At 42.1% G+C, this 26,504-nt stretch overlaps 2 protein-coding genes across 5 annotated transcripts; one reads left to right on the forward strand and one right to left on the reverse strand.

Moving 5' to 3' along the window:
• Positions 1–285: 285 nt before the first annotated feature.
• On the reverse strand, positions 286–8,013 carry LOC133397320 (gastrula zinc finger protein XlCGF57.1-like). 2 transcript variants are annotated; one of them, XM_061668049.1, is made up of 3 exons: positions 7,779–8,013; positions 7,261–7,412; positions 286–2,004 (listed from the first exon to the last, which is right to left on the reverse strand). In XM_061668049.1, exons 1-3 carry the CDS (start codon positions 7,826–7,828, stop codon positions 641–643), a joined length of 1,566 nt encoding a protein of 521 aa, XP_061524033.1. In that variant the 5' UTR covers positions 7,829–8,013; the 3' UTR covers positions 286–640. The 2 variants fall into 2 exon arrangements, with proteins under 2 accessions (XP_061524033.1, XP_061524034.1); XM_061668050.1 differs by having other exon boundaries at positions 7,261–7,417.
• Positions 8,014–8,992: 979 nt separating this feature from the next.
• On the forward strand, positions 8,993–25,499 carry LOC133397321 (zinc finger protein OZF-like). Of its 3 annotated transcripts, none has more exons than XM_061668052.1 (4): positions 8,995–9,318; positions 9,757–9,905; positions 15,472–15,753; positions 23,251–25,499. In XM_061668052.1, exons 2-4 carry the CDS (start codon positions 9,782–9,784, stop codon positions 24,399–24,401), a joined length of 1,557 nt encoding a protein of 518 aa, XP_061524036.1. In that variant the 5' UTR covers positions 8,995–9,318; positions 9,757–9,781; the 3' UTR covers positions 24,402–25,499. The 3 variants fall into 3 exon arrangements, with proteins under 3 accessions (XP_061524037.1, XP_061524036.1, XP_061524035.1); XM_061668051.1 differs by having other exon boundaries at positions 8,997–9,318; positions 9,754–9,905; XM_061668053.1 differs by lacking the exon at positions 15,472–15,753 and having other exon boundaries at positions 8,993–9,318; positions 9,754–9,905.
• Positions 25,500–26,504: the final 1,005 nt, after the last annotated feature.

Consider the following 26,504-nt stretch of genomic DNA (forward strand, 5'->3'; position numbering starts at 1 on the left):
CATCTTTGCTTGTGAATGACTGAGCAATTCAGGGAGGCTCCTTTTATACCCAATCATGGCACCCACCTGTTCCCAATGAGCCTGTTCACCTGTGGGATGTTCCAAACAGGTGTTTGATGAGCATTCGTCAACTTTCTCAGTCTTTTTTGCCATCTGTCCCAGCTTTTTTGGAACGTGTTGCAGCCATAAAATTCTAAGTTAATGATTATTTGCCAAAAAAAACAACAACATTTTATCAGTTTGAACATTAAATATCTTGTCTTTGTAGTGTATTCAATTAAATATAGGCTGAACATGATTTGCAAATCATTGTATTCTGTTTTTATTTATGTTTAACACAACGTCCCAACTTCATTGGAATTGGGGTTGTACTACTGAGTCTATTTTGGAGGGCTTTTTTTTCTGTAGACATTTTTGAGTCCAGCACTATGGAACAAGTGCCCATGTTATCACCTTTAACGAGTCCCTTTAAACTAATTTGGCACCAGTGCTAATTCTTAACACTCCTGGGGTTTTCAGAAAGTATTTGGACAAGAAGAAGATAGAAACAATAAAAGTTGGTACACAGAATACAAGAATGTATATGTTTGTAAATCAGTAACTTTCTAGATTAAACATTTACATTTTCATTAAAAGCATCTTAATCACTCCTTTTCTCACCAGCACACTTGTGTGTCTTAACTTGATATTTATAAGAGAATCTTTGGCCACAAACTGAGCAAGAAAAAGGTTTCTCACCAGTGTGGGTTGTTATGTGCATTTTTAACTTTCCTTTTTCAGAGAATTTCTGACCACAAACTGAGCAGGAAAAAGGTTTCCCACCAGTGTGAGTTCTTGTGTGCATTTTTAAGTTTCCCTTCATAGAAAATCTTTCACCACAATCTGAGCAGGAAAATGGTTTCTCACCAGTGTGCGTTATTGTGTGACGTCTTAAGTTTCCTTTCAGAGTGAATCTTTGACCACAAACTGAGCAGGAAAAAGGTTTCTCACCGGTGTGGGTTCTTGTGTGACTTTTTAAGTTTCCCTTTACAGAGAATCTTTGGCCACAAACTGAGCAGGAAAAAGGTTTCTCACCAGTGTGGGTTCTTGTGTGACGTCTCAAGTTTCCTTTCAGAGTGAATCTTTGACCACAAACTGAGCAGGAAAACGGTTTCTCACCAGTGTGGGTTCTTGTGTGACTTTTTAAGTGTTCCTTCATAGAGAATCTTTGGCCACAAACAGAGCAGGAAAAACGTTTCTCACCAGTGTGGGTTCTTGTGTGTTGTTTTAAGTTTTCCTTCCGAGTGAATCTTTGACCACAAACTGAGCAGGAGAAAGGCTTCTCTCCAATGTGGATTCTTGTGTGTATTTTTAAACTTCCCTTTCCAGAGAATCTTTGACCACAAACTGTGCAGTAAAAGGTTTTGTTACCAGTGTGGGTTCTTGTGTGACTTTTTAAGTTTCCCTTTTCAGAGAATCTTTGACCACAAACTGAGCAGGAAAAAGGTTTCTCTCCAGTGTGGGTTCTCACATGCTGTTTCAAATTGCCCTTATAAGCAAATGTTTTCCCACACTGAGAACATTTCCATTGTTTGTTTTCAGTGTGACATGTCATATCACCTTCAGACTGTCCATCATCATCATCAGTGTGAGGAGAGTGTGACGTCGTGTCGTCACTATCTGACAGTGGAACTAAGAGTCCGTCTGCTGAAGATCCTCCACAGTGGTCTCCATCACCTTCTGTTGTCATGTGTTGACTTGAGCTGCTGCTTGGAGGCGCCGCCCCTAAACTCTCCTCATTTTGACCTCCATCTTCACTCTTCAAAGGGACACCAGTCGATGAAAACTTGGTGATATCCTCCTCCTCTTCCTTTTTGGTGTGGCGGTATGCTTCTTCTTCCTCTTTTTTAATTGAAATGGGCTCCTTTTCCTTTTTGATGTGGTGGACTTCTTCGTCCTCCACTTCCTCTTTAATGTGAGGGGGTTCTGGCTCCTGCCGCTCAGTACGAAGCTCTTTAATGATGTCTGCAAGACAAGACAAACACACGGTTTGGTAAATCTTTTCTTATGTTGTGACTTTAATGTTGTGTATTATGATTTATATTTATATTTAAGGTTAATGTGAAAGCCAGATATATTGGAAATAATAAAATTGGGGAGATCAACAACAACAATAAAATGTGAAAAAATGTAAAATAATAAAGTTAATACAAACAAGTATCAATAAAGGTAATACAGTGGACCCCTGCATATCCTGGCACTGGCAAATCTTTCTGTGTAGGTTTTTTTAATGGAACAGTGGCCTCTTGTAAACAATTTCAGCAGTGAAGTACATACAAAAATATGCAGTTCAAAATAATTTTACAAACCCTCACCACATTCATCCCAACATTGCCATTTACAGAGTTTGTGAGGGATACTGTACATGATTGCTGCACCTGCTTTTAGCTTATGAACCATTTATTCACCATGCTTTTATGGAATGTCATATTTTTAAAATATGTATATATCACATTGTACAGTTTGCTTTGTTTGTATTTACTTTTATTTTGCTTTCAATCACCCCGTCTTTGAATAATTTTAGGTGATATAAGGACAATTTGTTACTTTTTATTTCAACTTTGATGTTTAATTTATTCAATACCATGTCTTGGCACTATAATCGCAATTCTCACATACAATAATGTAGTGACACTTTTAATGACAGAATCACACGAGAAGAAATATCAGGTTTACTGATATTTTAAACAAATACTGCATGACCATATTAAAATTTTTTTGACAAACTTCGCCACTAGCAATTTTTTTTCCCACCAACAGTACTTGAACTCAAAATGTAGCCACTTGCAGATACGATGTTAGTTTGTCTCACATTACTCAAATCACTGCGCAAATCTCTCCCTTGACGAATATGACAAGCACCCAGAATGAAGTCATGTTGTAGTCGCACACATCCTCTACTTGTCACCATCTTAATAAAGTGTCCGCAGATTTGACAGTACTCATAATTAATAGAAACCTTAGCCCTCCGCAGGGCAAACGTTACGTTAGTATACTGCATTCACGTTACACTCACTTATTTGCGCAACGTTCCTCTTGGCTCTTCCACCGCATTCTGTCTTGCTTGCGAGACGCCCTACGAAGCCTGCCGCTCTGCCATGCAGTTCTTGCGCACCCTCAGACACGGCTGTCGGCTTCTTGCGAATGTGGCGCCGTTTGTGGGCAACTTTCACGTGGGCCACAGGCTTGTGGCTGTGCTCAACCAAAGTGAGGAAGGAACGAATCAATTCATCAAGTGATTCTTCAATACGTTTACTCAAGAGATTGGATTGTTTGAATGGATCAGGAGGTGACGTGCGACATGCTCTGACACCGCGATAGACTGCGAGATTTCCCAGATGAAATTTTCCCGGCTACGCTGCAAAATCAGATTAGCAACCCGGAGACTTCATTTCCTCCTCAGCCATTGTTTTTTATCTTGTTATGGGGCTGATGATTATTGATTACTTTTTTCCAATCTCTGCTGATGCCAAGTTACTATCGTGGAGGCGCTCAAAGATTTCATCGACGGATCTTTCAATGGCTTCGTCATGCAAGCTAGCGGAGCCCACCATGACGACCGCCCGCAGCAATCCGTTGAAAAGACGAAAGGCTAACTCATCCACTCGCAGCTGAAGATTTACAACTTTGCTCTAACGACGCCCATATTAAAGTCCTCTCCTCCACTGACAAGAAGCTGTCACTTCTCGATCTATTACACCAGGAGATTAAGTAGCTCAAAACCATCTTGGAGTTCACGCACCAACAAATCAGAGAGCAAAAAGAAGACAATTCTGAACTTCAGTCAGCCATGAAAGTGATGACAACGGAGGCAGACGTTCTCAATAAAATCAAAGCAGCAATGCTGGACTTACAGTCAAGAAGCATGCGGGATAACCTCATCTTTTCCGGCATTTCCAAGCATACACCTGATATTCCAAAGGCTCAAGTAAAACACTTCATGTCGACAGCGCTGAAAATCCGGAAGGAGACACTCGCATAACATCACCTTCCACCAAGTACACAGCCTCGGGGGACCGCGAGCAGGGAGTCATCCCGGTCCAATAATCGCCAAATTCTGACATTTCCAGCAGAATGTATTTGTAAAGTCGCAAGGGCGGGAGCTGAAGGGTACACAATTTGGGATGAATGACCAGTTTCCACACGAAATCAACAAGTGACCCACACTCTTGTACCCTCTAATGAAAAATTACCAGCAACAAGGAAAACGCGCCTCACTGGTTGTGGACAAACTATACATAGACGGTCAACTGTTCCACGATTCCAAAGTCATACCCTTGGCTCTTCTAATAGATGAGTATTCTTTTCAAATATGCTCTAATATTTGGTATATAGTGTAGAAAAACCGTGGAGTCATTTGTTTAGGGGGGGGAAAAGGGAATTGCCCACCCTCCACTCACTGACATGGGTCCTTTCCCTTGTTTTCCTTTTAATTCTCTCTTTGGTACTTTTTTTTTTTTTTTTTTTACCTTCTTTTTGCCCCCTACCCCCGCACTTACCGAATGCTTACCCCCTCCCGTCCCTGCTCCCACCGTACGCATATGCATTCGCATGCTACTCATGCTTGTATGTTTAACTCGTGATATATTCCCTTGTCTTCAGTTTACACATTCAATACATAATACCTCCTAACACAACTTCATATTACCAGCTACACAGTAAGAAAGTTCCCATTAGAAGTATATTTCTGAGAGTTATCTACCTTTCCCACACCAGTATAGATGATACACTCACACAGATTGCCCCACATTATAACAATTGTACACTTAACATGAATGTCAAGTATAACTTTTGTCTCATGGAACGTAAATGACATTCGGTTCACAGGCAAAGAGAATTAAGATTATGGTTTATATCACGAAATTAAAAACGGATCTCTTCTTCATAAAAGAAACCCATTTGTCAAAATCTGAAGAAAATTACCTATCCGATTTAAATTGCAGTCAGACCTTTTCAGCTAGCTATAACAGCGGACAACGAGGAGTCTCAATACTAATACATAGTAGACTACTTTTTACACTAAATAGCACATTCATATATTTTTAACTAATTATACACATTAATTAATGAATACGCCCCTAATATTGATGATCCAACTTTTATTCACACACTTTTTTCAACATGCATCCATCCATTTTCTGTTTTTTTCCTGTTCCGCTTATCCTCACGAGGGTTGCGGGCATGCTGGAGCCTATCCCAGCTATCTTTACGCGGGAGCCAGGGTACACCCTGAACTGGTCACCAGCCAATCGCAGCACTTTTTTTCCACCTCTGACCAATTTGGCAACTAATTCAACAATTATTATCGGTGGCGACTTTCGTATAGTACTTAATCCAACCATAGACCGCTCAAATTAAAAAAATTCCAATCACAGTCCTCCCGAATATTAGATGAATATATACACGATTTCGCACTCGCCAACATATGGAGAATTTAAAAAACTAAAACAAAATCATACAAAAAGGGAATACAGTTTCTTTTCTTCAGTTGATTCAGTTCATTTCATTTTGTTTATTGAAAGTGGGCATACGATTTGCTAATCATTTCTTTGTCAAGTTTTTTTAATATTTAAATTGCAAAGCTTCTACTTCTCATTTATTTCACTTATTTGAGTGCTTTAAAAAATAAAAAATTAAAACATTTAATAGCAGCATAGAGTTGCCTTTAATTCAAACTACTATGCAGCCTTTCAAGACACCTGGCACCTTTCCTCAGAATGGTTAGAAAGATGTAGCCAATTAATGCCACTTGCAGGCCAAGAATTCCATGGATGTCAGCAGTTGTGTAAACTGCGCAACGTGCGTGATGACGTCTTTACTCTAGTAGGGTAGGCTAATAGAATTGTTACGTTTTTTATTTTTATTTGGGGGTTGTGTGTACCAATGATCCGAGGAGCTTAGTTGTCTGGGGCTTTATGTCACTGGCAGGGTCACCCGTGACAAACAGGTCCTCAGTGGCAAGGCCCCAGGGTGGATGAGATTCGCCCGGAGTTCCTAAAGGCTCTGGATGTTGTGGGGCTGTCCTGGTTGACACACCTCTGCAACATTGCGTGGACATCGGGGACAGTGCCTCTGGATTGGCAGACTGGGGTGGTGGTCCCCCTTTTTAAGAATGGGGACCGGAGGGTGTGTTCCAACTATAGGGGGATCACACTCTGGTATGGTCTATTCTGGGGTGCTGGAGAGGAGGGTCTGTCGGGAAGTCGAATCTCAGATTCAGGAGGAGCAGGGTGGTTTTCATCCTGGCCGTGGAACAGTGGACCAGCTATACACCCTCGGTAGGGTACGACCGGTGTCAAGAGTTTGGTCCGCATTGCCGGCAGTAAGTCGGACTCGTTTACAGTGAGGGTCGGACTCGCCAAGGCTGCCCTTTGTCACCGACTCCGTTCATAACTTTTATGGACAGAATTTCTAGGCGCAGCCGAGGTGTAGAGAGGGTCCGGTTTGGTGGCCTCAGTATTGCATCTCTGCTTTTTGCAGATGATGTGGTTCTGTTGGGTTCATTAAGCCTTGATCTCCAACTCTCACTGGAGCAGTTCACAGCCGAGTGTGAAGCGGCTGCGATGAGAATCACCACCACCAAATCTGAGACCATGGTCCTCAGTCGGAAAAGGGTGGAGTGCCCTCTCCGGGTCGGGGATGACATCCTGCCCCAATTGGAAGAGTTCAAATATCTTGGGGTCTTGTTCACGAGTGAGGGAAGAATTGAACGGTAGATTGACAGGCGGATCGGTGGAGCGTCTGCAGTGATTTGTATCGGTATCGGACTTTGCATCGGTCCGTTGTGGTGAAGAAGGAACTAAGCCGAAAGACGAAGCTCTCGATTTACCCGTCGATCTACGTTCCTACCCTCACCTACGGTCACGAGCTGTGGGTCGTGACCGAAAGAACAAGATCCCGGATACAACCGGCCAAAATGAGTTTCCTCTGCAGGGTGTCCGGGCTTTCCCTTAGAGATAAGGGTGAGAAGCTCGGTCATCCGTGAGGGGCTCAGAGCACAGCCGCTGCTCCTCCACATCGAGAGGAGCCAGATGAGGTGGCTGGGGCATCTGTTTAGGATGCCTCCCGGACACCTCCTTGGTGTTCCAGGTGTTCCAGACACGTCCCACCGGAAGAAGACCCCGGGGATAAGCGAAGGAAAATGGATGGCATCATCAACGGCGCCCGTAAATAAACACAGGAAAATCATGAAAATAAAATGCATGCAATAAGTGAACCCACCCACTCTGCGTAGCAGAATTCGAGGCTGCAGATTGAACACAGCGTCCAGTAGTTGACGTTGGGGCTCCTTCTCCTCTTTTGGGCCACAAAGTTCCTCCTGGTACGCTGCTGTCGTCCTCGCACACATTTTCACACGACGATCACAACACTTTCTGCTCTGCGTTGGAGGGATGAGAAAAGCAAGTGTAAATCGGACATGTGAAACAATTACATAAAGATTACGATTTGGACATGGTGGGTTAAACAGTACGTTAGTTCAAATGGCAAAGCACCAAAGTCAACAACAAGAAAAATTATGCATTGTAAGAAACATGAGACAGAAAGAAGACAGCTAATTTGTGAGTGAAAATTTGTGTTTGAAACATTATAAAAAGTCTACAAAAGGATTCAGAATTCAGTATCTCAGACAAACAAAGCTGATAGAATGTAGTTGTTGGTGTGTGTACATTAAAGTGTTAATATTAGATATTGTGGTCTCCACTCCTTACAAGTAGGTGGCGGAAAGAAGAACACTTTACCTCACGCCTGATCTCTGCTGAACGTCACAAACGCGTCTCTTTGTTAGCATGCTAAGCTAGGCCGAGAAGCTTCAACGTGCACGAGACGACTCCAACCGGACACGAAGATTGCACGAATGATGTTTTAGTCCACTAAAGTCGTGATCGGGGGCCTCCCGCGTCGAGGATTCCCAACATTCGGTCCAAATTCAGGAAGATTCGCTGAAGCGAGATCGACCCTCCTCCACCAGAGCGAAATGGGAAACGTGACGTATTACCCATGATCCTTTAGGGGGGGGGAATATTTAAAGCGACAAACCACCGACTGGAGCCCAGTGAGCGCTGTCAGGTCCTTGTTTGAGCACGTGACGGCAGAAAGGACAATGAGGATGCTGCAGGCGGCTTGATGACGGCTGGCTCCATCTTCACCACTGGAACACTGGCCGTCTGGCTGCCCTCGGTCGGAGATTGCCACAAGAGCTGTGTGTCCAGTGCCGTGAGTGGCCAAGCCAAAACACGAGGAGTCCAAAACACGAGACTCGGGACAACGGAAGTACTGAATGGCCAAACTTCTCAGTTCCTCAGAAACGCAGAAAATCGTGGGACATCATCAGAAACTATGGACACTGTGGTGAACGTTTCACTCTTATTTTGTAAGTAAGGAGGTGATACACTACTTCTGACTGAATAGAAAAAGCAACACAAGGCAAACACAGCCTTGTGAAGGGTGTGATTATTTTGGATTATGTACAGAAGTGACAGTACAGTTATTAATATTACGCATATGCTGATTTACTAATATCTATTACTTAACGTTTTTTCCCACAACTTTAAAAAAAACAGTATTTTCTCTCTGCTTGATCCATCTCATCACAGAAAACCGAACTAGCCGTTAAACATCACGGATCCCTCACTAAAATCAACTTTTGTGTATTATTTGTAATGCAACATTCTCATTGCCATCAAGCTATAAAATATTTCAACAATACCAATCAGGTCCAACGTCTCCTGCACAGAGACATCCAATTTATTACAACAATTTAACAACAGGTTGCTTGTTGTGTGTTTTTATGTTTGTCATGAAGTACGGATAGCTTCTCGATATTACTTCAAAGTTGTTTGTTGTATAGAAGCTTGAGTTTTGTAGATGAATACGGGTGGAGTCATAATAATGATGATAAACCACTGTATAACTGAGGCCGTCAGATTTTATGGAAACATTACTACTCCATAGCGGTAGGTGGCGGTAATTGCCAACTTTCATAAAACACCGAACGAAGAAGAAGAAAAACAAGCTCGACGGACGAGAGAGGCGGGAGGAGGCTCGATCCTGCTTCAGCAAATCTTGCTGAATTTGGACCGAATGTTGCGAATCCTCGACGCGGGAGGCCCCCGATCACGACTGTAGTGGACTAAAACATCATTCGTGCAATCTTCGTGTCCGGTTGGAGCAGTCTCGTGCACGTCGACGCTTCTCGGCCTAGCTTAGTTTAGCACATCTTGCTAACAAAAGAGACGTTTGTGATCACCAACACTTCGCTAAGCAGAGCTCAAGCGTGAGGTAAAGTGTTCTTCTTTTCCGCCACGTTCCAGTAAGGAGTGGAGACCACGATATCTAATACTTAAATGTAGTTTAAACACACACAAGACCAACAGCTTTGTTTGTCTGAGATACAGAAATCATATCCGGGAACAATTATTTTCCGAATCCTTATTATGATTGTTATTTTTATCTTAATCTGAATTCTGAATCCTTTTGAAGAATTTCTAAAATGGTCAAACAAATTTCTTTCCCTCTATGTCACAAATTAGCTGTCTTCTTTCAGTCTCATATCTCTTACAATGCATAATTGCATGTTCGACTGTTTCCTCTGGTTGGCTTTGGTGATTTTCCATTTTTAAATAACGCACTGTTTCACCCACAATGTCCAAATAGTCATCTTGTTGCAATTGTTTCACATGTCCGATTTGCTTTCCTCATCCCTCCAACCTATAGCAGAAACTGTTGTGATCAGCACGTGAAAATGTCTGCAAGAAGGACAGCGGAGTACGAGGAGGAACTTTGTGGACCAAAAGAGGAGAAGGAGCCACGTCAATTACTGGACGCTGTGTTCAGTCTGCAGCCTCAAATTGTGCTACGCACGGCAGGTTGGTTCACTTTTTTTCCCACTTGTTGTATGTCTAATTTTAATGATATTCGTTTATTAAAGGGCCCTGTTTTATTATATATTTAATATAACATTATTAACATCCAATAATGTGTACTATGTGGGTCTGATGGTGGCAGGGGCGGAGCTAGACAGGGCTGGCCATCCCACCGCCCACCCCGTCAGCCAACCCCCGAATCGAAAAACGGTGAACGATTCCGTAGGCCTACCCTAATAAGTGTAAAGATGTCATCACACAAGTTTCGCAGTTTACATAACGTGTGGACCAGCTGACATCCATGGAATTCTTGGCCTGCACGTGGTATTAATTGGCTAAATCTCTCTAACAATTCTGAGTAAAGGTGCCAGGTGTCTTGAAAGGCTGCACAGTAGTTTGAAATAGAACCAACTCTTTATGATGCAATTAAATGTTTTTTTTTTTTTATGCACTCAACAACAAATGAAACAAATGTAAAAGCTTTGTAATTTAAATATTAAAAAAGTGAATTAAGCATCGCATAAGAGGAGGACAGTGTCTTTTAAGACATTTGAGTTGTGGGTTGAGTTGAGAGTTCATAACAGCAACCCTGTTTTTCCCTGATAGAAATGCACATGATAGCTTTTTTTGGAGGGGAGGCATATTTTAACCTGAAAATGATAAATTGTTTTGAAATAGAATACTACATACATAAGAAGGTAGAATTCTTCATGTTCATCATGTAAATGTACTTATTTCCATGACTTCTAACGTTATGATTAACTAAAAGAAATCTGAATTAGCCAAAGAGCAAAACGTGTTGTTTTGCTCTTTGTTTGTTTTGTTTGTTATATATATGATGCTGCTATTATTTATTTAGTTATAAGCCTTCTGGAAGTCAAATCCTGCCCTCTTGTTTCCCAAACACAACTCACGCCGCCTCGCAGTGCTGCAAAAACCAGCTCACGCGCGTACCTGCTAACCGACGACAAGACAGTTCTCCGAGGTGGGCTGGCGCTATTCCAGTGTGGCACTAACGCTTGGGTTCGCTAAATTTAACTATGAAAGGGTATGTGACAAAGAAGACACGCAGACTGGGGTGGAAGAGCCAAGATGAACGTCGCGCAAATCAGTGAGTTTAACGTTAATGCAATTTACTCACGTAATGTTAGCCCTGCCGAGGGCGAAGGTTTCTAGTAATTATTAGGCTTTACACGATCAGGATTTTTGGGGCCAGTCAGCGAGTTAAAAAAAAAAAAAAAAACGATCACCGACCTGATTACATGATCGAGGAATTTAAATGACCTGTTCATTTACTGTATATACTTGTGTACCTAATTGCTCAAAAAAATCTATTTACAATAAATAATGTATCTTTGTTCCTCTATTTATGCCAGTGAGGCATAGTGACAGACAGAACAAATGAATGGTCTTCTCTTAGATGGCAGGGTGTGAGTTGACAAGATAAAGCCCAATGATCGGAAAACACGGGGTGCGGTGGTATCGGAATACAAGGTTTTATTGCAGTAGTCTGCAAGCATGAAAGAGCAAATTTGTCTTGTAATCTGATCCGGGCATTACATGTTGTCTGTTGCACACTGCCGATTTTTTTTTTTTTTTTTTTAAATAAATAACTTTATTGGCCCTCGGTCTACGTCAAAAGACACGCGACAAGGCTAAAAAATAAACTAGCTTTTGGATTCAAATGTACTGTGTACAATGGCGACGCGGTCTTTTGCGTAGCCGATAAATAATGTCATTGATCGGATCGGCAAATTATGACACTAAAGCCGATCAGCATAAAATGCTAATTATCGGCCGATACCGATATGGCCAATAAAATTTGTGTAAAGTCTAGTAATTACGACTACCGTCCGATTTGTAGACAGTTTATTACGATGATGACATGTAGACTACAGCGTGACTTCATTCTGGTTTATTACGATGATGACATGTAGACTACAGCGTGACTTCATTCTGGGTGCTTGTCATATACGTCAAGGGACAGTTTTGCTCAGTGATTTAAGGAATATGAGATAAATGGTCTGTGTACTAGCATCTAGACTTTACACAATCAGGATTTTTGGGGCCGATCAACAAGTTTAAAAAAAACGATAACCGATCCGATCACAAGATGGTGCAATGTGTCTATTTAAATGATTAATTTACTTAATTGTTCCCAAAAAACTTTGTTCATCTATTTATGCCAGTGAGGCATACTGAAAGACAGAACCAAATAAATGCTCTTCTATTAGATGTCAGGAAGTACATACAGTAATTAATGTATCTACTTTTTGTCAAATATGTGCCTTGGCTCCATAAAGGTTGGAAATCACTGCTCTAGTCAGGTCATGTATTCTTATCAGTCAGGTCAAACCAACGTTACAACATGACAGAAATAATGGGTGCTAACTTACTGTAATTAAATTACTTTATTGTAATTACATTACGTCACACACCCCAGAACTTCAGAGCATGATTCAACAGCATCTAGCACAAGCTTGCTAGGCTACATAACGTTTTGTTGCCTGTTTGCGAGCCGTATCATATGCAAATATGCAAAATCCCACTGATTAGTTGTAGTCAGACTTGTCAGCTGATTACGATTGACTGGACTCATCTACAGCTACCCGGCAACTTGTTTGTGCACTCATAATTGAGACAGAGCAGTGAGAAGTGTTTGCCGCTCCCAAAACGTCAGTACTATCAATATCTGCATGCAGAAAGCTAGCATAGTAGGAATTAAGAGGATTTGTGCTGGCTTTTCTCTAACCATGGGCATACCGTTGTAAGTTCTATTTTGTTTTATGCTGCTTTTTTAGTTTTCAAAGCTTGTAGCATCTTAAGTGTTTTATTTACAGAGATACATACGTTTCTCAAATTTTTAAAGAAAACGGGGATTCTATAGTTCATAAAAAAACTCAATGTGATAGAGAAAAACTTGATTGAGAACAGGTGTGGCAGTATCATGTAAACCTCCATTTAAAAACTGCATTTTGTGTTTGTGTTGTCTTTGACTAATATTAAATTAGCACAGGGAGAACACTCCAGAAACTCTACCCAGGAAGGCCAGAGCCCGGATTCTTATTGGGCCTCCTGCACTTATGAAATCTGTGATTAATCAATATGTTCTAACAATTTTTTTTTCTTGCCTCCGTACTCCAGTGTTTCCCTTCGGTCGAGAATCTAATTTTGGTGGTGGCCAAGGTGGCGACATGATGCTTGATCAGTGCTTACATAATTCTCTCTCTCTCTCTCTCTCTCTCTCTCTCTCTCTCTCTCGCTCTTTCTCTCTCTCTCTCTCTCTCTCTCTCTCTCTCTCAAAGACTTCAAACAGCTCTAAATTGCTTGAGACTGCATCATTTACGCATAATTTTATATCAGCATTACCACTTTACTGGTAACCTTTCATTGATCAATGACTCGCCGCAGTGTGTTTTTGTCCAAAAACTATAGTTTGTCACAGTGGCTGTCTGTTGTCGAACTGTAGAGGCTCCAACTACCAGAGACAAATTGTTTCTGTGTTTTTGACACACTTGGCAAATCAAGATGATTCTGATTTCTGTTTCACTGTTGCTGTTTGTCTTGTGCTATGATTGTATTTGAAGAACCCTAATCGTTGCCTGTCTCATGGCCGTATGCCGTATTCCAACAGGCATTACTGCAGTTACGACGCAGTGCCGTAAAGTGGCAGTCTTTTGGTGCACTATGTGTCCTCCTTGGCCAAATTCGAGGACAAATAAAATTCTCGTTAGCACACAGTTGTTGTCCGTGCATTATTGGACATAACAATCTGGCAACAAAGCCACCATAGAGGCTTCAACTTCTTGGGCAGCTGTCAATTAATGTAATGTCCCAATCGATTTGTCAACCATTCTAGCAACAGGGAAGTTGATGACAACCCAGCATGCCTCACGGCATTTTATTACGTGTTCTATATTGTACAGTGTAATGGCTGAAGTCTTGAGTGTGGGCCGTTAAGGGGGGTTGTGACATCAGCAAGGGAACATTTCAGCTGGAACGTTAGCTCAAGTTAGTCAGTCTGAGAGCAGCTCTTGTATGAATGAGCATTTGTTACCACTCATGGGACTAGAGCGACTATCATCAGTTCCATTATGCACTTTTTGTCGGTGTGTAATGCTTGCAGAAACTTGACATGGATGAAGAAGGTCTACCTTTGCTTGTAGACGCGTTCTTTTAAACAGTACATTGTGGGATGTGACAATGAGGCAAATACAAGCACTCGCGTCCGTGCGGCATTAAACCCCCACCGTGTGGTTTCACACGAGGCTAAGTGCCTCAAATTCTTGAAATATATGTTGACTGGTGCCAGCAGTGTGGTAGCTAGATGGAAAGAATACTTCGAGGAGTTGATGATGAGAAGAGTGAGGCTACATGGAGAAAAGATAGCAAGGGTGGAGGACTTTAAATACTTGGGGTCAACCGTCCAGAGCAATGGTGAGTGTGGTCAGGAAGTGAAGAAACGGGTCCAAGCAGGCTGGAACGGGTGGAGGAAGGTGTCAGGTGTGTTATGTGACAGAAGAGTCTCTGCTAGGATGAAGGGCAAAGTTTATAAAACAGTGGTGAGGCCAGCCATGATGTACGGATTCGAGACAGTGGCACTGAAGAAACAACAGAAAGCAGAGTTGGAGGTGGCGGAAATGAAGATGTTGAGGTTCGCTCTCTCTCTCCAGGTTGGATAAAATTAGAAATGAGCTCATCAGAGGGACAGCCAAGGTTCGATGTTTTGGAGACAAAGTTAGAGAGAGCAGACTTCGATGGTTTGGACACGTCCAGAGGAGAAATAGTCAGTATATTGGTAGAAGGATGATGAGGATGGAGCTGCCAGGCAAGAGAGCTCGAGGAAGACCAAAGAGAAGGTTGATGGATGTCGTGAGGGAAGACATGAGGGCAGTTGGTGTTCAAGAGGAGAATGCAGGAGATAGACTTACATGGAAAAGGATGACGCGCTGTGGCGACCCTTAACGGGACAAGCCGAAAGGAAAAGAAGAAGATTCCTGACTGACTGCATTTTAATCAGCAACTGTATCGAACAACTCGAGGTAGCCTGAAAACAGCGTCCAGTAGTTGACGTCACAGTGCACCATCAACACTGTATAGTGAGGATGGGGCACCGCTGACCTCGATTTAAAATATTACTAAACTTGATATTTCCTCTAACGTGTGATTCTTTAAATAAAACTGCCCCCCCCACCCCCCCAAAAAACAACACACACACACAACAGCCATGGGTCCGGGGAATGTTGGGGGTGGGTTGTACGCTGCCTTTCAAGCTCTGTCAAGCTTAACTGCTTGGCCACCGCTGCCAAAATTGCTTACAAGAGGCCACTGTCACACACAAAAAAAATCGCAAATGCCAAAGTGGGGGTATGCAGGGATACAGTGTATTACCTTTACTGATACTTGTTTTGATGAACTTTACTATTAACAACAAAATGTGAAAAAGTATTATGTTGACCTGCCCAATTTTATTATTTCCAATATATCAAACACATCTGGCTTTAATATTAACCATAATTCACAACATGAGAAAAGATTTACCAAACCATGTGTCTGTCTTGTCGTGCAGACATCACTGAAGTTCTTCAGGCTGAGCGTGAGGTGCTAGAGCCCCCTCACATTAAAGAGGAAGTGGGGGATGAAGAGGTCCACCGCATCAAAGAGGAGCCCATTTCAGTTAAAAAAGAGGAGGAAGAAACGAGCCCCCACATCAAACGGGAAAAGGAGGAGGATATCACCAAGTTTCCATCAACTGGTGTCCCTTTGAAGAGTGAATATGAAGGTCAAAGTGAGGAAAGCAGAGGGACGGAGCCTCCAAGCAGCAGGTCAACTCAACACATGACAACAGAAGGTGATCAAAACCACTGTGGAGGATCACAAGCAGATGGCCTCTTAGATCCACTATCAGATAGTAATGACATGAAATCACACTCTTCTAAATATGAAGATGATGATAAACAGTCTGAAGGTGATATGACATGTCAGACTGACAACAAACAATGGAAATGTTCCCAGTGTGGGAAAATATTTGCCAATAAGTATATTTTGAAACAACACGTGAGAACACACACTGGTGAGAGACCTTTTTCCTGCTCAATTTGTGGTCAAAGATTCCGTCATAAGAACACCTTAATAATACACATAAGAATCCACACTGGTGAGAAACCTTTTTCCTGCTTAGTTTGTGGTCAAAGATTCTCTGAGAATGGACACTTAAAAATACACACCAGAACCCACACTGGTGAAAAACCTTTTTCCTGCTCAGTTTGTGGTCAAAGATTCACTCATAAGGGAACCTTAAAAATACACACAAGAGCCCACACTGGTGAGAGACCTTTTTCCTGCTCAGTTTGTGGTCAAAGATTCCGTCATAAGAAATCCTTAACAGTACACACAAGAACCCACACTAGTGAGAAACCCTTTGCCTGCCCAGAGTGTGGGCAAAGATTCTCTGCGAAGGGAAGCTTAAATATGCATGCCAGAACCCACACTGGAGAGAGAGCTTTTGCCTGTTCAGATTGTGGTCAAACATTCACTCGGAAGGGAAGTTTAAAAAAACACACAAGAACCCACACTGGTGAGAAACCTTTTTCCTGCTCAGTTTGTGGTAAAGGGTTCACTCAGAAGGAGTATTTAAAAAATCACACAAGAACACACACTGGTGAGAAACCTTTTTCCTGCTCAGTTTGTGGTAAAGGGTTCACTCAGAAGGAGTATTTAAAAAAACACACAAGAACACATACTGGTGAGAAACGTTTTTCCTGCTCAGTTTGTGGTCAGAGATTCTCTCGTAAGGATGGGGTTAAGACACACAAGTGTGCTGGTGAGAATAGCAGTGATTAAGAAGCTTTTAATGAAAACGTAAATGTTTTATTTAAAAAATAATTCCTATTTAACTGACTTTTACTTACACCACTGTTTTCTGACTGAGGACCATGGTCTCTGATTTGGAGGTGCTGAGTTCCATCCCAGCCCCTTCACACTCGACTGCAAACCGCTCCAGTGAGAGTGGGAAATCACAGCTCGATGAAGTCAACAGAACCACATCTGCAAAAAAGCAGAGATACAATAGTGAGACCATCAAGCCCGGACCCCTTCCATGCCTCGGGTGCACTTAGAAATTCTGTCCATGAAAGTAATGAACAGAATCGGTGACAAAGTGCAGCCTTGACGGAGTCCACCCCTCACCGGAAACGAGTCTGACTTACTGCCAGCAATGCGGACAAAACTCTGACACTAGTCGTACAGGGACCGAAGCACCCTCCGCAGGACTCCCCTAGGGACATGGTCGAACGCCTTCTCCAAGTCCACAAAACACATGTAGACTGGTTGGGCGAATGCCGCTGCACCCTCGAGGACCGTACTGATGATGTAGCGCTAGTCCACTGTTCAACGGCCAGGACAAAAACCACACTGCTCCTCCTGAATCTGAGATTCAACTTCCTGACGGACCCTCTTCTCCAGCATCCCTAAATAGATCTTACCAAGGAGGCTGAGGATTGTGATCCCTCTGTCGTTGGAACACACCCTCCGGTCCCCCTTCTTAAAACGGGGAACCAACACCCCAGTCTCCCAATCTAGAGGCACTGTCCCCGATGTCCATGCAATGTTGCAGAAGCGTGTCAACCAGGACAGCCCCACAACATCCAGAGCCTTTAGGAACTCCGGGCGAATCTCATCCACCCCTGGGGCCTTGCCATCAAGGAGCTTTTTAACCACCTCTGTAACCTCAATCCCAGAGATAGGAGAGCCCACCTCAGAGACCCCAGACTCTGCTTCCTCATGGGAAGGCGTGTCTGTGGAGTTGAGAAGGTCTTCGAAGTATTCTCCCCACCGACTCACAACGTCCTGACTCGAGGTCAGCAGTGCCCCATCCCCACTATACACAGTGTTGATGGTGCACTGCTTACCCCGCCTGAGACGCCGGATGGTGGACCAGAATTTCCTCGAAGCCGTCCAGAAGTCTTTCCCCATAGTCACACCAAACCTGAGTTTTGTTGCAGTGACCACCAAAGCTGCATTCTGCTTGGGGACCCGGTACCCATCAGCTGCCACAGGCCAAAAAGGCCCGATAGGACTCCTTCTTCAGCTCGACGCCATCCCTCACTGTTGGTGTCCACCAACGGGTTCAGGGATTGCCGACACGACATGCACAGACCACCTTACGGCAACAGCTCCGGTCGGGCGCCTCAGAAATGGAGGCCCAGAATATGGTTCATTCGGACTCAATGTCCCCCACTGCCCCCGGAACATGAACAAAGTTCTGTCGAAAAGTGGGAGTTGAAACTCCTTCTGACGGGATTCTGCCAGGCGTTCCCAGCAGACCCTCACAATACATTTGGCCTGCCAGGTTTGGCCGGCAACTCACCACCAGGTGGTGATCAGTTGACAGCTCTGCCTCTCTCTTCACCTGAGTGTCCAAGACATGCGCCCTTCCAGGTCTCACTGTCATTGCCCACATGAACATTGAAGTCCCCCAGCGGGAGTGTTCTCTGGCACCCCCTCCAAGGACTCCAAAAAGGGTGGGTACTCTGAACTGCTGTTTGGTGCATAGGCACAACAAACAGGGCCTGTTTCTCCACCCGAAGGCGGAGGGAGGCTGCACTCACGGCCACCGAACCCCGAACATGCAGGCGCCAAGCTGGGGGGCAACAAGTATACCCACACCTGCTTGGCGCCTCTCACAGTGGGCAACTTCAGAGTGGAAGAGAGTCCAACCCCGCTCAAGAGGACTGGTACCAGAGCCCAAGCAGTGTGTGGAGGCAACCCTGACTATGTCTAGTCGGAACTTCTCGACATGTGTACATTCTTCAGGTGCTCGATCACATTTGTTGTGTTGAAGCATTTAGATTACGTTCCCCACAACGTACTGCAGTTGTGCACAGACTGCAAATAACTTAGGTGTTGTTTGTCTGAGACACCGCAAAATAGAAAGATTGAAAAAGCTACATTGGCCGTCAGATAGTTACAGTACTGCGCAATAAGACACGTTACAAGGCTAAAAATAAACTAGCTTTTGGATTCAGACGCGACGAAGACACTGAGTTAAACGTCTTGATCGGATCGGAGAATTATGACATGAAAGCCGATCAGCATAAAATGCTAATTCTCGGCCGATACCGGTAACACTGATCAGATCGGCGTAAAGTCTAATAATAACAACTTGAATAAAGGGGTTGGAAACTCAAGCAAGCTTTCATTTTCTGAAAAGTTGTCATTTTGAAGGTGGGGGGAATTCTACCTAACAGCTCCTTTACATTTTAAAATGACTAATTCTGCCACTTTTTTCTTTAGCAAACAATACATAAAATGAACTTGTTTGTGAAATATTGACCGTTAAGATACTTCTTTTAAGCAATGGATGCATTTTTTCCCCTGTGTTTTCATGATGTCAATATCAAATAAGTGAATGATCGATTGACATAGACTGTAAATAAACTTTGACTTCTGGTGGTAAACTGTAACATGTATATGTAATCCTTAATAAAATATACCTGGAAACAGTGAGCGTCACTCAATTTGCTTGTATATCAAATAAATCTTCCTCATTAAAAAGAATGAAAATGTCTTTAATCCGTTGGAAACAATCCAAAAACAAAATTTTCTCAACTTTAAGCAAAAAAAAATGCCCCAAGCAAAGTGAAAAAACTGCAAAGCGGGAACTGTGGAGGAACACAAGCAGACAGTAAGATTAGCTCCACTATCAGTCGCACTCACACTGATGAAGATGATGATAAAGTCTGAAGGGGATATGTGCCAAAATACACAAAAGTAATGCATACCTTGTCTTCCAATAATTTTGTGATGCCCATATCAAATGAATGATTGATTGAACTAGACTAAAGTGTACAGTACACGTGATCCATCATAAAATACGCTTCTACAAACAGTGGGAGTAACTCAATTTACTTACTACCACTTTCCCCATTGAAAAGAAGCAAAATGCCTTTAAAGTGGCACTAAGCAGGCTAAAAAAAAAGTGCCGTAAATAGGACACACCACAGAGAACAAGCCTGCCCAATTTGAATGAATAAAACAAATCGCTAAGTATATGAAATCAGGTTTCGAAACTTGAATAATAAGGGCCAGCTCTCAGACACTGTGGGCCTGTCGAATGGATGCGCCAAAAGGAATCAAACATACTGAGGGGGTAATAGCTTATACAATGTAAAATCACATTGGGAGGCTCAACTTAAAAAATTCTGTAATAAAATAAATATATACTTACTGTATATACTTGTGTACTGTGTCCCGAGTATCTTCAAAAGTATTCACTATTCAGGTCATATTCTTGTCAGTCAGGTCAAACCAACATTAGATGACAGAAATAATGGATGCTAATTTACTGTAATTAAATTACTTTATTCAGACATGTAAACACCAAAGACATGAAAAAGGTTAGCAAAAAAAAATAAAAACTTTGGGGGCACGGGTGGGTGGGGGGTTCTGTGGGGATCCCTCAGGCCCCTGCAGAGAATATTTTGGATTTTTACATAAATTAAGCAATCTGGAAGACTGAAGAGTACAATGAGGCAAAAAACTAATAATTTGTTCTCGCAGAAAAACTGTGTTACACCGCTCAAGTACACGATGTACAAATTTCAGATTAAAATAAAATTTACCTCATTTCTTTGCTTTTTTGTTTTGATCTCCAAAAAAAAAAAAAAACTTTAGCCAGGCCCGTCGCCACCTGCACCTGATGCCTGCTTCATGCTGTGCCACATGAATAGCATCCTCCTCTTTAAGCACTCTCATAATGGAAAAGAATTGACTAAAATTATTGTCTGTTTCACATCATTTTTCACTATTACCAACTTCAAAGGCTAATCCCAAATGCATCCTCCAGTAAAATATTAAGTACAATAATTTTCTGTTTTGTCCATTTCTGAAATGTAAGTTCATTCTGTGTTCTGACACAATCCCTAACGTCGCTCAATACATTTAACATTAACATCCGTAACCTAATTAGATAGTTGTAGCTGTGTTTCCTAATGAATACAAATTGTAGTCGCTGATGTTATGTGTGCTTTGCAGTTCCGCTGGGACAACAAACTCAACATAACAATTCAAAAAACAAGTGCAACACATCCGACACTGGCTGATCTGATGAGCAAAACAATTTTGCTTAAACGTAAGAGTAGCAATAGAGGATGTCTGCTCCAGAGGTGGGTAGAGTAGCCAAATATTCTACTCAAGTAAGAGTCCTGTTACTTGACGATAATGTGACCCAAGTAAAAGTAAAAAGTAGTCCCCCCAAAAATTACTTGAGTATTCGTAAAAAGTACACAGTGAATTACTCAAGTAGTGAGTAAATAGTAACTTCCGATTTTTTTAACCGCAGCATGAACATCAATAAAATAAAAATAACAAAATACGATGTTTTTTTACTGCAAGGGGTTTTCTCAAGTTATAAGTGGGCTGAATTATCCATGTTTGGGCAGACAGTGCCAGACAAATACTACAATACATGAAAGCTGATGTTTTTGTTCGCCTAAATGTAAACACGAGTAGCGTGCCGTTGCCTTCACGGTAACGACGACCTATCCAAAATGGCCGCCGCGGAGGCACGACAATCAGCCAGGCTGGCTTATCTAGTGTTAATACCTATGCCCGGGAAGCCCAATAGAAGACGTTGTGTGAGGTCATGGGACTTTCTTATGTCATTTGATTGGTAAACTAGACTTAAACGTCACTGGTGCTTGAATTAGATTGGCGCAAACAGCGCCCAATGCGGAAGTCGAAGTCTCGAGCACGAAATAGTTGATAAATAAGCAACAATTGATATATAAAAGTAACGAGCGACATTTAGATCATTGAAACGGAGTAAAAGTATCGTTACTTCTTAACAGCTGAAGCGGCAGACGTGTTTTTTCTGGTGTTGTCAACTCCAGTGACTCCAAAGCAGGTCCCGAGCGCAACCTCAGGCCGATGCGCTTTCGCATATTAGAGTAATATTCAGAAATTACATCTGTGTGTGGATGGGGGGTGTGTGGCAATGGATCTAGCTGCCAGCGTTTAAGGAATACGAAACAGCCTATGACGACAGCCACTCCCCGCCCAGACCCCAAAGGAAAAACTCATCGGATCTGCATGATTTGCATATAAATGGGCTATTTTGAGTTCAAAACGGCAAATTTCACCGAAAGGCGACTGATTTGCCTGTATGCCATAGACATGCTATGCTTGAATTGCTTCTGCTGCGACAACTAACAATAACACAGGTTATATTAAGATCAACTCACAGGTTCTTACAGTATAAAAGAATTCCACTATGCTACTCATCAGTAGCATTGCCTTGGTCATTTACCACATCCTGTCCTGTACTGCTCTTTTCTGTCCTCTCTCGTCTTGCCCTATTGGTTAGTTGTTGCACGTCCTCACCCCCACCCCCAAGCATGACTTGTGGTGAAATATATAGACGGTCTAACTATTGTTCTGAACTAATTAAGAAAAATAGGCAGAGGGAGGATTTCAAACTCCCCTGTTGCACAGCAAAACTGTTCCAGGACAAAAGACATACAGATCCACCATTCTGTATAGCTATCCAGCTGAACAGGACAGGTTAAAAATAAATATATAAATAAGACACTACATATTGTATACATTATTTTGACATGAAAGTATATATAACAAACTGAATATTTCTTGCCACGTAAAAGAAAATTGGCTGTTGCCGTGGCTGCTGACATTATGTTGACAAGAGGGCACTGCCAGTAAAACAATACAAAAAAAGGTAGGCTTTCCACAATCAGGATTTTTGGGACCGATCGAGGTTAAAAAACCGATAACCGATCCGATCACAAGATGGAGCAATGTGCCTATTTAAATTACTTGTGTACTTAATTTCTCCAAAAATATTTCTATATTTCTTTTTATGCCAGTGAAGCATAGTGACAGACAGAACAAATGAATGGTCTTCTATGAAATGGCAGGAAGTCCATACAGTAATTAATGTATCCAGTTTTTGTGACTTTTTGTTTGTTGGTGTGCCGTGACATTTTTCAAATTGTAAAATATGTTTCTATTATCGGCCGATACCGATCGGACTGATCAGATCAGTGTAAAGTCGAAAGAAATTGCAAATGCCAAGCCAGGAGTATGCAGGGGTCCCCTATATTACCAATATTATACTTGTTTTTATGAACTATATCATTTTACACTTTTTGACATTTTTATTGTTGTTGTTGACTTGGCCAATTTTATATCCAGTGTATCAAACTCTTCTGGCTCTCATAATAATCTTAAATATAAATATCAACCATAATACACAACAAACACAACACGTCACAGTCACAACATGATCATTAATTTACAAAATCATGTGTGTTTGTCTTCTGGTGTCCTGCAGATATCAGTGAGGATCTTCGTCCTGAAAAGCAGGAGCCAGAGCCCACTCCCATTAAAGAGGAAGTGGAGAACAAAGAGGTCCCCCACATCAAAGAGGAAGAGGAATTGGAGCCCATTTCCATTAAAAAAGAGGAGGAGGAAGAGCGCCCTCACATAAAACAGGAAAAGGAGGAGGAGGATATCACCAAGTTTCTATTGACTGATAACGCTTTGAAGAGAGAAAATGAAGGTCAAAGTGAGGAGAGCAGAAGAGGGGCGGAGCCTCCAAGCAGCAACAGCAGCTCAAGTCAACACATGGCAACAGAAGGTGATGGAGACCACTGTGGAGGCTCACAAGCAGACAGGCTCTTAGCTCCGCTATCAGATAGTGACAATGCAACGTCACACTCTCCTCACATTCATGATGATGATAAACAGCCTGAAGGTGATTTGACATGTCGCACTGACAACAAACGATGGAAATGTTCTCAGTGTGGGAAAACATTTGCCGATAAGAGCAAATTGAAACAACACATGAGAACGCATACTTGTGAGAAGCCCTTTTCCTGCTCAGATTGTGACCAAAGATTCTCAAAAAACGAACACTTAAAAATACATACAAGAACGCATAGTGGTGGGAAATGTTTTTCCTGCTCAGACTGTGCACAAATATTCTCCTCTAAGGGACAATTAAAAAAACACACAAGAACCCACACTGGTGAGAAACCTTTTTCCTGTTCAGTTTGCAGTAAAAGATTCACTCAGAAGGGACATTTAAAAATACATACAAGAACCCACACTGGTGAGAAACCTTTTTCCTGCTCAGTTTGTGGTCAAAGATTTTCTCAGAAGACCACCTTAAAAATACATACAAGAACCCACACTGGTGAGAAACCTTTTTCCTGCTCAGTTTGCAGTAAAAGATTCACTCAGATGGGACATTTAAAAATACACACAAGAACCCACACTGGTGAGAAACCTTTTTCCTGCTCAATTTGCAGTCAAAGATTCACTCAGAAGGGATATTTAAAAATACACACAAGAACCCACACTGGTGAGAAACCTTTTTCCTGCTCAGTTTGTGCCCAAAGATTTTCTCACAAGAGAACCTTAACAATACACACAAGAACACACGCTGTTGAGAAACCTTTTTCCTGCTCAGTTTGCAGTTAAAGATTCACTCAGAAGGGACATTTAAAAAATATACACAAGAACCCACAATGGTGGAAAACCCGTTTCCTGCTCAGTTTGTAGTCAAAGATTCCCTGATAAGGCTCGGACTAAGACACATAAGTGTGCTGGTGAGAATAGCCGTGACCAAGAAGCTATCAATGAAAATGTAAATGTTTAATATCAAAAGTAATTACTATGTTACAGACTTACAAAAATCTAAATTCTTGTATTATGTGTGCCATCTTTTATTTTATCCATCTTCTTCTTGTCCATATATTGTGTTAAGATTTTGCACTGGTGCCAAATACTTTAAAGGAACTAGTTAATGGGGAGACCATAGGCAGTTATTCTGTAGTTCAGGACTTACAAATGATGTCTGCAGAAAAGAAGCCCTCCAAAATAGCCTCAGTTGTGATGATGGGCTCGTTTTCTGATGAAATATATATTTTTCAGCCAGATTTTGGCCCTCCCACATTTTGGACAGTCAGCCTGTTACAGCCTGACACGTAGCGATCAGGAGCCGATTACCTTTCCTAACTGGACTTCTCTGTGTTCTGTGGTGTCATTTTGGCCCATATTGAAAGTCTGGATGTCGTTTTCTGGACAATAAGTTAAAATAGTGAAAGTGAAATATGTTGGAGGACCGTTGAAATGCGTCCTTGAGGAAAGAAAGATCGGATGACCCGTGATGAGGCTCTCCCTGCCAAACGCGTTACGTCGCTTAATGTTCAGAAACTTCAGTTGATCGGATCTCATCTGATCCATTAAATCGAAAATATCGGGCTGATCGTTGTAATATTTCCAGAGGTAGAAACTGCCCTGAGTAGAGATGTCCGCATAAATTTATGTGATTGTTGTCAGTTGGGGACATTAAGCCATGTTTCTTGGGTGCATGCATGAGGCTTGCAAGGTGAGTTTAATTTTCATTAGTATAAAATACAGTGAAATATGGACCATTAAGAGCCATACATCCTCCAAGCAAGGCATTAATTTTGGCCAATGTTTTAGTGATGTCGATATCAAGTAAGTGAAGATTGTTTGAACTACACTGTAAAGAAACTTTACATTTTTGGCGGTCAACTGTAAAGTGTATATGTGATCCTCAATAAAGTACACATCTTGAAACAGTGAGTGACTCAATTTGCTTGTATATCAAATCAATTTTCTACATTGATTTTTTTTTTAAAATGCCTTTAACATGAGAAGCCCTCTGAAAACAAAATGCTTGCAACTTAAAGCAAAAAATGTCCCAAGTGGAAAAACTACTAAGCTGGGGCGCTCGTAAGTCAAGGTAGCGCTGCACTTGGCTGACTTTGGCTCTTCAGCAGCCTCTACCCGCTCCTCCCCTGAGATGGTCGGCTCCTCAAGAAGAAACGTCTTGGAGATATGGACAGAGAAAAGCCCAAGTTCACTTCTCATCCAAATTCACTTCTCTTCTCATTCTTAAGGCTTATAAAACATTTTTTTCATTCTTCAATAGGTTTTAAATATATTGCATTCCTATGTTTCCTTAATTCATCTCCATTTTCCTCTCCCTGTTTTATACCTCTGACAAAGACAAATGACTTACTGAAAACTGTCCACCTTCACCTGATCCAAGTTTCCAATGAAATGTTCAATATAAAATATCTAAAGTTATCATCGGGCAGGAGGCAGGGTACATCCTGAAGTGGTTTCCAGCCAATCGAGGGGAACACATATAAACAAACAACCATTCGCACTCACAGTCACACCTACAGGTAATTTAGAGTCTTCAAATAACCTACCATTCATGTTTTTGGGATGTGGGAGGAAACCGGAGTGCCCGGAGAAGACCCGTTCAGGCAAGGGGAGAACATACAAACTCCACACAGGCGGGATGGGGATTGAACCCCGGTCCTCAGAACTGTGAGGCAGACGCTCTAACCAGTCATCCGCCGTCCCACCCTGCTATATTTATATATTATCTCATATATGCACGTCACTTCCAGCAAGTTGTCAACTTGCTTCGCTAAAAATTATTACCCGTATTGAGCACTCCCTGAACATACCCGAAGCTCAAGACGCCGGGGTGTAGTTACTATATCCACCACAAGGGCTACCGGAAGTGACGTCGCGATTGCC

Source organism: Phycodurus eques, chromosome 22 (assembly GCF_024500275.1).
Source record: "Phycodurus eques isolate BA_2022a chromosome 22, UOR_Pequ_1.1, whole genome shotgun sequence".
In the NCBI taxonomy this organism is placed as follows: Eukaryota; Metazoa; Chordata; class Actinopteri; order Syngnathiformes; family Syngnathidae; genus Phycodurus; species Phycodurus eques.

What these genes read in the sequence shown, in the direction of transcription:
- LOC133397321 (XM_061668052.1), top strand. Translation starts at nt 9,782, where the DNA reads ATGTCTGCAAGAAGGACAGCGGAGTACGAGGAGGAACTTTGTGGACCA. An exon ending in AATTGTGCTACGCACGGCAG is followed by an intron (nt 9,906 to 15,471) that starts GTTGGTTCACTT and finishes CTTGTCGTGCAG; the next exon opens with ACATCACTGAAGTTCTTCAG. An exon ending in TCAACACATGACAACAGAAG is followed by an intron (nt 15,754 to 23,250) that starts GTGATCAAAACC and finishes GGTGTCCTGCAG; the next exon opens with ATATCAGTGAGGATCTTCGT.
- LOC133397320 (XM_061668049.1), bottom strand. Translation starts at nt 7,828, where the DNA reads ATGCTAACAAAGAGACGCGTTTGTGACGTTCAGCAGAGATCAGGCGTG. An exon ending in CAGCAGAGATCAGGCGTGAG is followed by an intron (nt 7,413 to 7,778) that starts GTAAAGTGTTCT and finishes AACGCAGAGCAG; the next exon opens with AAAGTGTTGTGATCGTCGTG. An exon ending in AATTCTGCTACGCAGAGTGG is followed by an intron (nt 2,005 to 7,260) that starts GTGGGTTCACTT and finishes CTTGTCTTGCAG; the next exon opens with ACATCATTAAAGAGCTTCGT.